At 36.3% G+C, this 13,702-nt stretch overlaps 1 protein-coding gene across 2 annotated transcripts in view; it reads left to right on the top strand.

Annotated features, from left to right (window-relative positions):
• RECK (reversion inducing cysteine rich protein with kazal motifs) overlaps positions 1–13,702 on the top strand; it is a gene marked incomplete at its 5' end in the record, with an annotated part of 71,827 nt that overhangs the window by 49,965 nt on the left and 8,160 nt on the right. For both annotated transcript variants that reach the window (XM_082305172.1, XM_082305171.1), the window contains 5 exons: positions 859–1,047; positions 7,719–7,841; positions 8,358–8,529; positions 10,603–10,795; positions 13,114–13,324. In XM_082305172.1, coding sequence (XP_082161298.1) covers positions 859–1,047; positions 7,719–7,841; positions 8,358–8,529; positions 10,603–10,795; positions 13,114–13,324 — 888 coding nt within the window. The remainder of the gene's footprint in view (positions 1–858; positions 1,048–7,718; positions 7,842–8,357; positions 8,530–10,602; positions 10,796–13,113; positions 13,325–13,702) is intronic.

Genomic DNA, 13,702 nt, shown 5'->3' with positions numbered 1-13,702 from the left:
CATTGTTTTGGTTATGTTTCTATGACCCTTGCAAAATATTTTTGTTTTTCTGAAAAGCTGAGTATTATTACTGTAGAGGTTGTATTGTCTTCACTTGCTGCAAAAGTCATTCAAAGTGATGTGAAAACAAGCTCACCCAGAGCTTTTGAAGAGACAGTTTACCTCCTGTAAAGGTTGGAAGGTGATTTTTATGTTTTGATTCAGTCTTTTTATTGGTTGCAAATTTTGGGGGATTTGTTGCAGTTCATCACTTTTAGGGTAGTTTTAATCTACTATTTCTTTTATTATTGTTTCCTTGCAATTTTTAAAACCATTTTTCTTCTTTTCCATTCTTTTTTTTTTTTTTAAATCCAGTTTTCCTGCTTTTTCTCCCTTTCTCCTCTCTTCACGTCTACCTATAAGAGTCCTTCAGTGTTCACATAAGAGGTACAAGTAGGGAAGGAAGACACAACAAAATACGTGAGAGAGCGGAAATGACTGGGCTTTGCTTGTGAGACCCTTTAATTCAGTTTGTGTATTGGAGAGTGTGAAGTGTATGTGGTATTTGTTAGATCACATATGTTTCATACCACTACAGAACTGTGGAAAATGAGATTACTTGAGAATTGTTGGAATTACCAGCTCTTTCTCTGAAGTGAAATTTCTACAGGTACTTCAGAACGTTGTCTCAAGCAAATATCTTCTATTTATGCTACTTGCTGCCTCTAGGAAATGGGTGAATCTGTCTAAAGGGCGAGAGCAAGGCTGCTTTAGGAACACTTTAGCTTTTTCACAAGTCAAAGAGTAGTAGGTTTTTATGGTAGTGGCACTTGCCAAAGTATTTACTAAATATGAGCTAAAATTTCTCCTTGTATATAGGTTGCAAACTGGGAGAAGCCTCAGATTTTATTGTCCGTCAAGGTACACTTATTCAGGTTCCATCCTCAGCTGGTGATGTTGGGTGTTACAAGATTTGTACCTGTGGACACAGTGGATTGCTAGAAAACTGCATGGAAATGCGTTGTGTTGACCTCCAAAAATCATGCATTGTTGGAGGACAAAGAAAAAGTAAGTATTAGAACAGTAATTATACCTTTATACAGCACCTGTTCCTTAAGTAATGAATTTTGAGGTACGTATGAAGACCCAGAGGATCTGAATGCAGAGTTTATCAGAAAATACAAAAGTTTTAATGTTTGCATCCCTATATATAATACCTGTTTAATGCTTATATATGCTGGAGGGTTCCATTATTTAAATCAATACTGAACTGTGTCTGTCTCAACCAATGAAAGTCCTGTGTGAAGCGTGTTCTTAGTACACCATTTTTCAACCAAAAGGTCACTGGCTTGCCTCACATCCCTCATATTTTATGGTACTTGATAATAGGTAGCTTCCTTTCTGGTAGAAGAACTTGCTGGTGGGAGCTCTGAGGACTGAGGAGGGAAAAAGTTCTGAGAGGAGCCAGTAGGCAGCAGGGATGAAGCAACAACAGCAAAACAAATTGATCTGTGTTAAGCATGCTGTAGTTCTGAGGTTTAAGCACAGTATAACTAACTATAAACAGCTGCCCATTTCCTGGATTCCAACTTTGCGGGTACTCTCAGTCTAATTTTAACAGCATTGGATATCCAGTGACCAACAGAGGTGTCTGGGGAAGAGTATGAGAAAAGGCAGAGGATTTAATCATACTTTCCATGAATATTCTACCAGGATCTGTTCTGTACTTCAAACCACAGACCTCTTGAGCAGGGGCTGGTTTCTTTACTAGCCCCAAATGGTTTGGGAGGTTTTGGATTTCGTTGGGTTGGGGTTTTTTTCTTCCATGGATTTTAAATATGGGTTAAAAAAAAAGTCAGAAACTTTTCTCATGAGCTATAACCTCTGGCAGGAAGTTCCACATGTTAAGATATGTGTGCCTAAAAACCTCCTTTTTTTTTTTTTTTTTTTTTGGCAGTTTGCAAGGAATTTCTTTTAATTTGAACTTTGATAGTTTGTTTCATCTGGTTCCTCTTAGTTCATGAGATTCATCCTAGTTCTTGTACTGAAAAAGCTGATGAATGATTGTTGTGTATTTGCCTCCTCTTTCAGACCTCTGTCATATTCCTCTCAGCTTTCTGGGTTTTTCTCCAAGCCAGTTTCTATTCTGTTTAATCATTCCTTATATGAAAGGAAAGTTGTATGTTTTTTGATCATATTTATTATGCTACTGTGTACCTTTTTCTAGTTCTTACATTTTCTTTTGAAATGGGAACTGGAACTTCATGCACCACTCACAGTCAAGTGCCCAATCAAGTGTATGTAATAGCAAAATGATTTTCCTTTCATAATTATTCTGAACATTATCTTTTTTTGGCTACTGATTCTATTGAGGTCATGCTTTCACAGAGCTGCCTATTATAACACCATGGTCCAGTTCTTAAGTGGAAATGGTCTGCTCACAGCTCATTGTGTGAATTGTACAGAATCACTTTATGTTCGGTACAATTAATCTCCTCTGCTATATCCTTTCCTAGTTGCTCAGTGTGGTGAGATTTTCTTGCAGTTCTTCATTATTTGGTCCTTTGTACCTTAATGTTACTGATAGACTTTGTCATGTAAATACTTGCATTTGTTTTTTGGATCACATAGAAGTGTGTTGAACAGAACAGCCACTGCATAGATCATGGAGACTCCTCCAGTGACCTCCCTTCATTGTCTGTTTATTCTGTTTCACAGTTATTTATCCATGTGAGCATTTTTTTTCCATCTCTACTTTTTTTCTTGAAAGCCTATGTTAAAGAGCTATTAAATGTCTGTCGAATACTGAAATGTATCAACCTGATTTTCTGTTGTCCACATGCTTATTGACTCCTTCAGATAATACTAAAAGATTTATTTTGTGACTTGGACAAAAACTGTGATTCCTTCCCCTATCATATTTAGGTATGTGTCCACTGGTGCAAACTTTTATACTTTTATGACATTCGTGTTCCACAAAATTAAGCTTACCTATCTTTATTATCCACAGAACCCTTTTAAAAAAATGTATATATTTTAGCCACTTGCATTGGTATCCAAACCCTGGGGCAGTTTAAAGCAAGAGGTTATAAATAAGTTTGCTTATATGAGCAAGTATTTCACACCTGAGTTCATTTGGAGTTTTTTGGTGAATGTTTCTGGTCTTGCAGCGTTGTTAGCATTTGTCTGTCCAAGAGCTGCTTCTGAGGCAGGTTCTCTAACACATTGCCTGTGAAGAAGGTACTCAGCTTAGACTTTTAACCTCCTCTGCAAGGAACAGGGATGCAAGAAAATATTTTACTTTTTTGTTGTTGTTGTTGACTTATCTTCTGAGATAAGTGGTTCTTCTGTGTATTGATCAGGTGTTCACTGTATGGTCCTCCCTCCTACCACAAAGCTAGCGGTAAAAGTTGCATAAAACTAGTTTTGTCAAAATAGTTGTTGATGTCTGAATTAGTAGTGAACAAAACCAGTAATCACTGGATGTATTCCCCATGGACACATGCTGCTAACATGGCCAGCCACACTGATCAACACAGGCAGAAATTAGTGCTATTATTGGCACCCCCATAAACACACATAGCATTAACACAATCATGAACAGCACATATGGCCCAAACCTGTTCCTGTTCTGCTGCTGATCAGAAATGAAGCCCGCTAATGAAATATATGCACACAGAATAGAGTTCTGCCCAGTAGCAGGCCCTAGATGCACAGTTTCTCTGCCAGCTGCCCCCCAGATCCCAGTCTCCCAGAGCTGGTGGCATCTGGACCCATAAGCAGCTCCCATGGTTAGTGTTTCCACTCCAGTGGCTGGCACACAGACCTCTTATCCTACTTACTGATTCATCCAGCTTAAAGTTTGTTAGCATTCACACACATATGCAGAGTAGGAAGCACACGCACACAAAGAAGGTAAAGATAGGATTGATTAAAAATATATTCTAGATTGTGGTGATCAAGTGCAGGGTTCAGTCAGAGAAGTGTACTGACCAGCCACCTGTCTACACTTCACCATTCCCTTTTTCCCCTTTTCCCTCTGCTTTCCCACACATCTTCCTGCTTAATCCATCTTAATTCCTCCTTTTCCTCATCTTTGTTCCTTCCACTAACCATCTCATAATGAGTTTTGCACAATCCCAAAATTGTCTTTCCTTGGCATCACATGATAAATCTGATACCCCTTCAGGCAATGATGCTGGTTTAGTTCGCATGGCATTCTGGAGAGGGAGTTTCTTTTACTGAGCGATGTTGATAGGTTTCACGCCAAGGACAATGGTTTAAAAAACCATTGTTTAAAAACCAGTGTTTAAACCAGTGTTTAAAAGAGGGTTCTGCTAATGTGTACAAACATGTTAGAAATAGATACCTGTCATAGACTGTCCTCTGCACTTGGATTTCTTTGAAACATTCATAGCCTGCAATTAAGTATCACAAGGTGGCCTATGCATTTCAGAAAAAAATCTTATTAAATTTTTTAATGAAATTAATATTAAATAAGAATTATAGTTTAACATATTAATCAATGGGGCTAATACATGCTTAAAAATGAACATGTAAGCAGATACATTCTCATAACAAAGGCATATTGAACACTGTGGTTCTTTAAAGTCTTCCTCAGCATGCTGGATCTCGACCTCATGCTGATTTCCTTCTGCCAGGTAACTGTAAGATGAACAGCTTTTTATTTTAACAATAAAAGAATGCTAGCTATCTCTTTCTTGACTTAGGTTTAAATTATTAATTTTCTGAAATAACTTTACTGTTACTGTTCAGAGATTAAATTGGCCTGGGTAACGAGCATTAATTGGGTTCTACCTCATCTGACAGTCAAAGTAGTTGAAAAAGAGTTGACAAATGATGCTTCTTAAAAGACGATACTGATTTATTTTCAGTTTTATTCATTGCTTGAGAGCTTTAATGGTGTATTTTTGTTGTGCAAACCGGCACTGTGCTCTTTGAAAAAGAAAACAAAAAGCTACTACTATGATAGATAGGGAAAATCTTACAAAATGTCTTGAATATAAAATGGAGTCTGTGCTGAGCTGTAACCCATCTGAAGCTGATGTCTTTGAATTAGTTGGCAAGCAAGCGCTTTTCTGCTAGTGAACAGTCACATATTTCAGCACTGGACATTATTTAGTGTCTGTAAATCAGCCCTTTTAAAATGCTGTCAGACTGAAGTCCAAGCATAATTAAAGCAAGTCAAAGATACCTAATAAGTCAAAATAACCAAGTCACTTTTTTTTATCAGGTAATAAGAAAGAGTTATTTTCACATTAAGTACGTCTTAAGAAGCAAGGCACTTATTGTAGTTACATTTGTCACAAACATGATTTTCTGATTGTGAACCAAACCCTGAAATCATGAAAGAGTAGGTAATTGGGATATTTCTTTCTCTTAAAAGATACCAAGCAGATCTAAATAATCAATTGTACAATTATTTTCATCATTCAGGAAAGTCTGCCTGTAATGTTCCATGCATTTACAGCTTGTAATGTATTTTTTATTTGTTCATCCAAAGAGGGTAACAGTCAGCCAAACACACTTAAAACTTATTTTGTATTGCTGAATTTGTACGATTTGTTCATGGAAGCAGAACACTGAAAACATTTTAACCTTAATGATATATTTGATGGGCAGTTATAGAAAGTATCTGGTGAAAGTAGATGTTTTTAAAATACAGTCATTAGCAAATATATTATTTAAATGGCGGCTGAAACCTTTTATGGACCATTCTGTCCAAAGAAACTTGCACTTTTTCAGATTATTGGTGAAAATAATCACAGAAACATCTGAAGTTTTATTTGTGTTTTATGTTTGCACAGTGTACAGCTATCATTTGTTGTGGTAACTGTAGCAACGATATGTGTAGCTGGTAGGTATTCGGTATTGAGTAAGTGCAGTCCATTAAAAAACCAAGGAAACAAACAAACCCCCACAAAACCAAAACCAGACAGCTTCCGCTCTTGTGCCATAATTACTCAGGAAGTGTGTGTGGTGATTAAGACTCTAGGCAATATATAATAAAAGATAAAAATTACTAAATTCCAAATTCATTAGATGATATATTGAAAACAATTAAAAATTTATGGTCACCGTATGAACTTTTTGTAGTTACTATATTTACTTGGTTTATATGTCAGTTGCAAAAAGCTAGGGTTTAGTCATAAAATCTGAACTGTGGTTTTTAAAACCATTCTCTGTACCACCCTGAAGGCTTTATCTGATGCTGGGCGTTTTTGTGTTGCGAATTGACTCCGGTTATGAAATGACTACTGATGAAGAGGAGAGTTTGCTGTGTGCGCTCTTTGATAGTGAAAGGCAGTGGTCTTGCAGAATTTTCAAGTGGATCCTAAGTCAGTTACTCTTTACTCTGAAGAATCACCTAAGAGGTCCTGTGTTTGGCATTACCTTCAAATCTTGGGAACTTTTCTGATTCACTACTGACAAATTCCTTCTTCCTTGGGTATTTCTGTGGTTTAAACGGAGCTTTCTGTGCTACAGAGGCTTTCTCTTCCAACCCTCTTGTTCTCCCATCACTTGCCTAGGAGTACCTCTTCCAGATTGCTCAAATGCTGAGGATTTTCCTTGTGCCCCTGTAATATTTTTCAAAAAGTCTAATCCTTAATCTCAACCCTTTGAAAAGAGATGATTGCCTTATTTTGTAAGGCACAGTTACTCTTACGTTTTCCTGAAGCGCTGTGTATTTGTTCGTAGTCTTTAATAACTGACCTGGTTATGGATACATTGGCTGTCATCAACATGAATTGATTTTACGTAAAATATGCAGCACAGTGTAGGGCAGTCATAAGGACAGTTTGCAAAACCAAACTGGAATTGCTAAATTGAAGAAAAATTCCCAAAGTTTGCAGTTTGATTCTTAGATTCAGGTGTGAAAAAGTTACTGACGTATAAAATGCAAAAATTAGGCAGCTTGCTCCCTTCTCAAAAAGCAGCTGTGATGGTGTCGGTTGCATTATTAAGGGCTCCTTTCTGAAAGCCAGTGGGCGAACGTAGACCTCTGTGTGCTTCTCATGCTGAATCTGGGTCTGGGTTTCTGTTCAGCTTTGCTACAATCTTTCTTGTTCCCTGCTGCGGACAAAGCTGCATTGTAACTTGTACGGCTGGTTGAGGCTGAAATTATTACTACAATGGATGTTGCAAAACAATGAAGACTGGAATGAAGCATTGACACTTTTTACCTCTTGACAAAAAGTACACACAAAAGAAAAAAACGAGCACTACAGAGGAGTTTTGCATTGTGTATGAGACTATGGCTGAAAGTTTAGCAGTCTTATGTAAAATTAATTTAGGAGAAGAATGCGTCTTTACAAAAGGTTTACCTTTAAAAATATGGAGCTTGCTAGCTAGAATTTATAAAAGTACTATGTACTATGCTGCCACTTCTTCTGTTTTCTGAGGCTATGTCTTTTTGCAGCTTTAAATTGTTCTTAAAAAGAAAAAAGAAAACCTATCTTATACGGACTTCGAAAGGATAAAGTGCTTGCTTCCTTGTTTAACTAATTAATCAAAAACACATGTGAACAGACTTCTTTTAAACAAAACTTGAAATCTAACAAAAGATAGACATTTCAATGGGAAAAGAAACTGAATGAGGGAAAGTAGAGGAACCATTAATATTGAACATGTAATATCTATGTAATACATATGAGTATATAGCCTTCTGGTATATTTGCATTAATTGTATGCATTTATCTAATTTCTTTTATTTTAAGGCCATGGAACATCCTTTAATATAGATTGTAATGTCTGTTCATGTTTTGCTGGAAACTTGATATGTTCTACGCGTCAGTGTCTAACTGAGCATAGTTCAGAAGATGAACGTCGGAAGTTTACAGGTAACCTTCCAAACTATGGAAACTGTAGGCTTCGTATTCTTAGAGTGAGGATTAGCTTCTAAATTTTGTTTACAGTATTAATGGAAAATACCCGATAATTTGTTATTAATATGTTCTTTTAACTATTTATTTTTCTCATGTCCAACCTGCACTTTAGAAAAAACACATACCTTTAAAAAAAAAAAATCAGTACCAAAAAATAAAACCTCAGGTGATATGTAAAAGTAGGCAGAGACAGGGTAATGCTACTGGGGACAAGAGATAAGGAGTTTGGGGAAAAAATGGAGAAAGGTGAGTAGAATTAGCAAGGAGGCAGGGCACAAACTTCCCTTCCTACGACTTATAAGTGCATATGTGCTACAGCGTGGCTGAACTACGGGAGGGAGGAAGTGGTTGAAGATATGGCACATCTTTGCATTTGCTGGAAGGCAAATATACCTTAGTGACCCCTTGTGTATCTTCTGTCATAGAAAATAAGCGTGCACCAAATTCCTGTTATATGTGTTGCTTTTACAGGTTTACCATGTAACTGTGTAGATCAGTTTGTACCAGTATGTGGTCAAAATGGACGCACCTATCCAAGTGCATGTATAGCTCGTTGTGTTGGCCTCCAGGACAATCAATTTGAATTTGGATCATGCATTTCCAAGGATCCTTGTAACCCTAACCCTTGTAATAAAAATCAGAGGTAAAAGCAGAATATGTTTTTAAGCTTTTCTTTGGCATCATCTACTCGTGAAGCAGATCTACTTTTTCTTTGTGTGTTGTATATTGTAGTAACATTCTACTTTTGGGGTACTCCAATAAGAATAGCTGTTTGAAGTAGCTACTTTTTATTTATCATAGTAATGGACTGTAATAACTGCCAGTTCTTGGTTCTGTTTATGTAGTGCTATATTGTTTAAATTCATTATGCAGATCTCAGTTTTAGCAATAAAAGAGAACTGATGTATACTTTCAAAAATGGGAGAAGCGAATTTTGTTGAAATAGCAATAAGTATCGTTTTACTGCTTTGTTTTACACCACCTTCTAGTAGTTAAACTCACACCTGAACTCAAGACTTGGATTCAGTCTTGCTTATTCAGTCAATAATCTGTGCTTTTTATCTCTAAAATAGGAAGATATCGATCACTCTGGAAGACCTGGGTTTCTCTTAATTAGATTGGTATCTTGTGAAAACCATGTCTGTACAATCTCCGTTTTTTCAATGTCAGAAAAAAACCAAAATCTGTATAGACAAACATATTAAAACAAAAATATGCTCTGTACTAGCGTCAGGAGAAAAGAAAACCTGACCTTTCTTACAGAAATCAAAGTCTGCGGCTCATAATAGTGGTCTCTGTCTTCAATTTTCTCAGTGTTGTGCAATACCGCAGCCTCCTTTGAATTTGTACATTTTTCTATTTTGAAAGAAAGGCACCATAAGAAGTTGTGTAATACTGTGCTTTCATGAAAACTGATTATAGCAATTTTATTTTTTTCCTTTTTCTGCACTTTAAATGCCTTGATGCAGAAAACTGCAGACTAAACACTGTAGGTTTGTAGCTGCAATACCCATTATGGTGTTGAAAACTGGAATTTTGAAGCTGCATTGTGGATATACACTTTTTTACCTTTTATATTTTTAATTTGGAAAGTATAGAGAGGTTTTTCAATTTTACAGAATAACCATTTTGCTTAGAAGCTCAACTTTCAGTAAAGGGCTGTACAGAGTACATTTTTCTGGGTCAGTTTGATAATGCCACGTAAACTAAACATGCTCATTTTAAAACATCTCTGAAGTGCTTAGAATCTATTTAAGATCTTACATTCCACTTGTAAAGTGTTCAAATCTCAGAATTTCTAAGTCTTCCGTAATAGAAAAGGAAAATGTGTAATGCACAGGACCGCAGCACTCGGAGAGAATAAGGATGTATTGTACCTAATCCAGCAGTAGCATTGTAGTCACCTATAGGAGGAGATTGTTAAAAAAGCCGTTTGGCCTTTCATCAGTCTATTCATCAAACTCTGTTGGCTGGCATTTCTCTAGCAGAGGGATGTCTTGCAGCGTATATGGAAAATCTTTTGCAGATAAGACCATGGAAAGTACATATTTAATATAAAGGGGAAAGAATTTCTGCTGTTTGTTGCTCTCTACTTCTTATCTGTGAAGGTTTGAAAGGGATGACATGCCAAAAAAGGAAATTGTGTTAATACTAGATTTTTCCATTTGTTTGCAGTCATCCTCAAGATTGGATGTGGTATAACATACTGAACCTACAAAGCTAAAACCAATTAGATATTTGTGATTGAAACCATATAATCTTGTGAGTCTTGTTTTCAGTACCTTCTCAAGGAAGGGTAAAGCTAGACCTCTGCAATATAATCTTTTTCTCTTGCAGTTCACTGTTTTCATGTTTCCTCTAGTTTTCCTTAAATATGCATTTACAAAATGAAGCTTGTGAGTAGCTAAGAAGTTTATCCAAGCCTTTTTCAAAAATTCATTGAAAAATGCTTGGTAAAAGATTAATTTTAGTGGAAACTGTAGTTGTGTTCACATACACTGACTAAACATAATGTGAACCAGTTTCAGGTTTGTGATGACACCTGAAATTGGCGATTCAGAATGTTTTATCACATGTATTTCCTGCAGCTCTGCTGAACCATAGTTAGCTCTAAAGCACTGGAAAAGGTTTCACTGAAAATATTTTCCCTGAATATTTTGAGACTTAAAAAAAAAATCTGATGACGTGATATGAAATTGTTATTACTTTTATGCAGGTGCATACCAAAGAAACAAGTTTGCTTGACTAGTTTTGGAAAGTTTGAATGTAGCCAGCATGAATGTGTGCCAAGGCAGTTAAATTGTGACCAGACACGGGATCCTGTTTGTGACACAGACAACATGGAATACAGTAACTTGTGTAGTTTGTACCAAAAAGGAAAAAGTTTAGCATACCGAGGACCGTGCCAGGTAGGAAGTGGTTCTGGCAATAAATATCAAATCTTCTTTTTTCTTTAATGTTCAGCTTTGCAATATTCTGGTTTTTATAGCTTACAAAATGTTTTCATTGAAAATAATCCTTTAAAAATGTAATTTTCACTAGTATAAAAAAATACTTTTACAACATTATATTCAGAATTTTGTCAGGCATTTCTCTGCTTTAGTCAACAGTTGTCTCAAAACCAATCAAAAGCTCTACTTATGCTTTCTTGGGGATAATACTCTGATATTTATATTAAGTCTTCCTATATTTTTAACTCTTAAAGCTTGCACTGAGGTATGTTTGCAGTAATTAGTGCAGTTCCTTGCTTAGTTAAATGCTAGTTTTCACCAATTTAAACTAGTTTTAAATAAAAATTAATGCCTGGTCATAGAAAGTGTTTAGTGGTTCGTGTGATTGTGCCCCAGGTTTACCAAGTTCAGGATCTATTTACACCTAAGTTTTGTTGGAGACTAGGCAGTCTGTAATGTTTTCTTTCTTTGGTCTGGATTGGATTAGTCTTCATATTAATCCCTGAGAAGGATTAGGATTAGGATTAGGTTTAGTTCTTCCATCCCACAGCTCCCTACAGTGTTAGTAGAGAAGCTATTTCTATTGCTTGACAAGAAAAGTCTGGAGCTACTCTTCTCAAAGTTGCTGGTTTTGCCGTTGATAGGCTGTTCATCTCCAGGTTTTTCTCAAAGATGAAGATTAATTTGAGACCTTCTCTTGGTGTCAACTGATGGGTATTCTAAGAAGTACAGAACATTTTTTCAGGGTTTTTCTGTATTATAAATGCTATTGCTCTTTTACCCCACTTTTAGTTTCTGCCTTTCTGTCTTTATACCTTCTTTTTCTTGCCCTTTTTCAGCAACCTCGTTAAGTACAGATAATTCTTCTCATTGCACATCAGATATCTCATGAGATACTCAGAGAATGTTCAGCCCTTGAACAGTAAGAATCAAAGGAATATTGCATGGCTGTTGTTGTTTCTCCAGCAGTTATATGTCTAGTTGTATCCATGTTCACAAAGTCTTTGACACTGGTAGCTTTAAGTTTTCACTCTTCCTTTTATAGGGAAGGTGACTGCAAGATATGAAACTATTTGGGGTGCTCACATTTACTTCTCTGTTTTGTTGTTAGCTTAGGTGCATAACATGGAAACTGTAATTGTCTTGCTATTTTAGAGGATATACAGTGATCATATAGCTATGGTGACTTACTTGAACTATTAGTTTAATAAAATATTTAGACTTTAGCAAGAAATTATGGAATGAGTTGCATCATTTCACAAGACTTTGGACAAAAGTATTAGTCATACCTTGTCTGCAAAGAGTCAGCAATTCCATTTGCTTCTGTCCATGTTCAGAAGCTTAAATTCATGAGCATTTGACCTCTTGAATGTGTTGGACTAATATACATGCACAAACAGGATAGGAAGAAACTATATTACAGTTTTCTGTGATTTTTACATGTGTTTGAAACAAATGACATGCGAGATATGTTTTCCTGAGAGAAAATGGACACAATAAATGTATTTTTGTATATGTAAAGGTCTCAACAATAAATATATTTTTGAGAGGTATCTAGTAATGGATTTTATTCTTCTGAAATAAATGTATACATTTAGCTTCTCAAATAATGTGTTAGAAATACATAGAATCATAGAATCATTTAGGTTGGAGAAGACCTTTAAGATCATCAAGTCCAACTGCAAACCTAAAACTGCCAAGTCCACCACTAAACCATGTCCCTGAGCGCCGCGTCTACACATCTTTAAAATACGTCCAGGGATGGTGCCTTAGCATGCACACGCACACACTACATTTTAAGAACACAAAAATACACTGAGAGGAATGAATAAATAAATTATTAATAAGTCATTAAAATATTAATAAATACTACAATCACAAATGCTGTATTAATTTTATTAATAATACTTTATTACATAATAAAATTATAACCTTAATTAATTTAATAAGTAAGTTAATTTAAATGACATGGTCATTTTATTTAAGCATTAGCACAGAACAAAAATTGTTGTTTCCCAAAACATGTCTTACTGTACGTTTCAGAGATCCCAACTTACATTTTTCTGTCACCTTCTTTAAGTACTTACTCTTTGCATTTGTTACCCATTCATAAACTGGCAAGTTTTCCTTAATTTTAATGTTTTCCTAGATTTGAATGTTTGACAATATTAGCAGTGAATTCCCATTAACTTTGGTTTTCCTACTGTTAAAACTACTCTGAAGTTTTGTCTGTAGCGTGAATAAATTGATCTTTGAAACACTTCTGTGTGTTTCAGCCGTTTTGCAAATCAGCGGAACCCGTATGTGGACACAACGGGGAAACCTACAGCAGCGTCTGTGCTGCCTATTCCGACCGTGTGGCTGTTGACTATTACGGACACTGTCAGGCTGTGGGTGTTCTCTCAGACTACGGTTTTCATACAGAGTGTGCCTTTGTTAAATGTCCGCAGCTTTCGGCGACTGGCTGCAAACCAGTTATTGCACCAGGTACGTTAATTCATTGTTGAAGTTTACTGCAGGTAGGGGAGAGTCTTCAGGCTATGTGTATAAAAAGGTGTATAGTTGGAACAAAACTTACGTTTTAAAATAGTCTTCCATTATGTCTTTGGGACATCTAAGAGAAAGGATGAAGTAGAGGTCTTTACTTAGGGCTAGAACAAGCCAGCATCAGGACTCCGCCGAGTAATGCTGAAGTGGAAAGGTTTGGGCTTTAGGAGTCACGCTCCTTCAGTCTTTAGAAACTTGCAGCTGTCCCCAGAGGACTGGTTTGGGAGAAACGAATGAGGTCTGTGGTGTCTAGGGTAGAATGTCACTGGGAGTCGGATGAGTAGTTTTTCGGAAGTGGCAGCACAGATACCGCACTGG

Source organism: Platalea leucorodia (assembly GCF_965183815.1).
Source record: "Platalea leucorodia genome assembly, chromosome: 1".
Classification (NCBI taxonomy): Eukaryota; Metazoa; Chordata; class Aves; order Pelecaniformes; family Threskiornithidae; genus Platalea; species Platalea leucorodia.
This window is presented reverse-complemented; position numbering and strand designations above follow the sequence as displayed.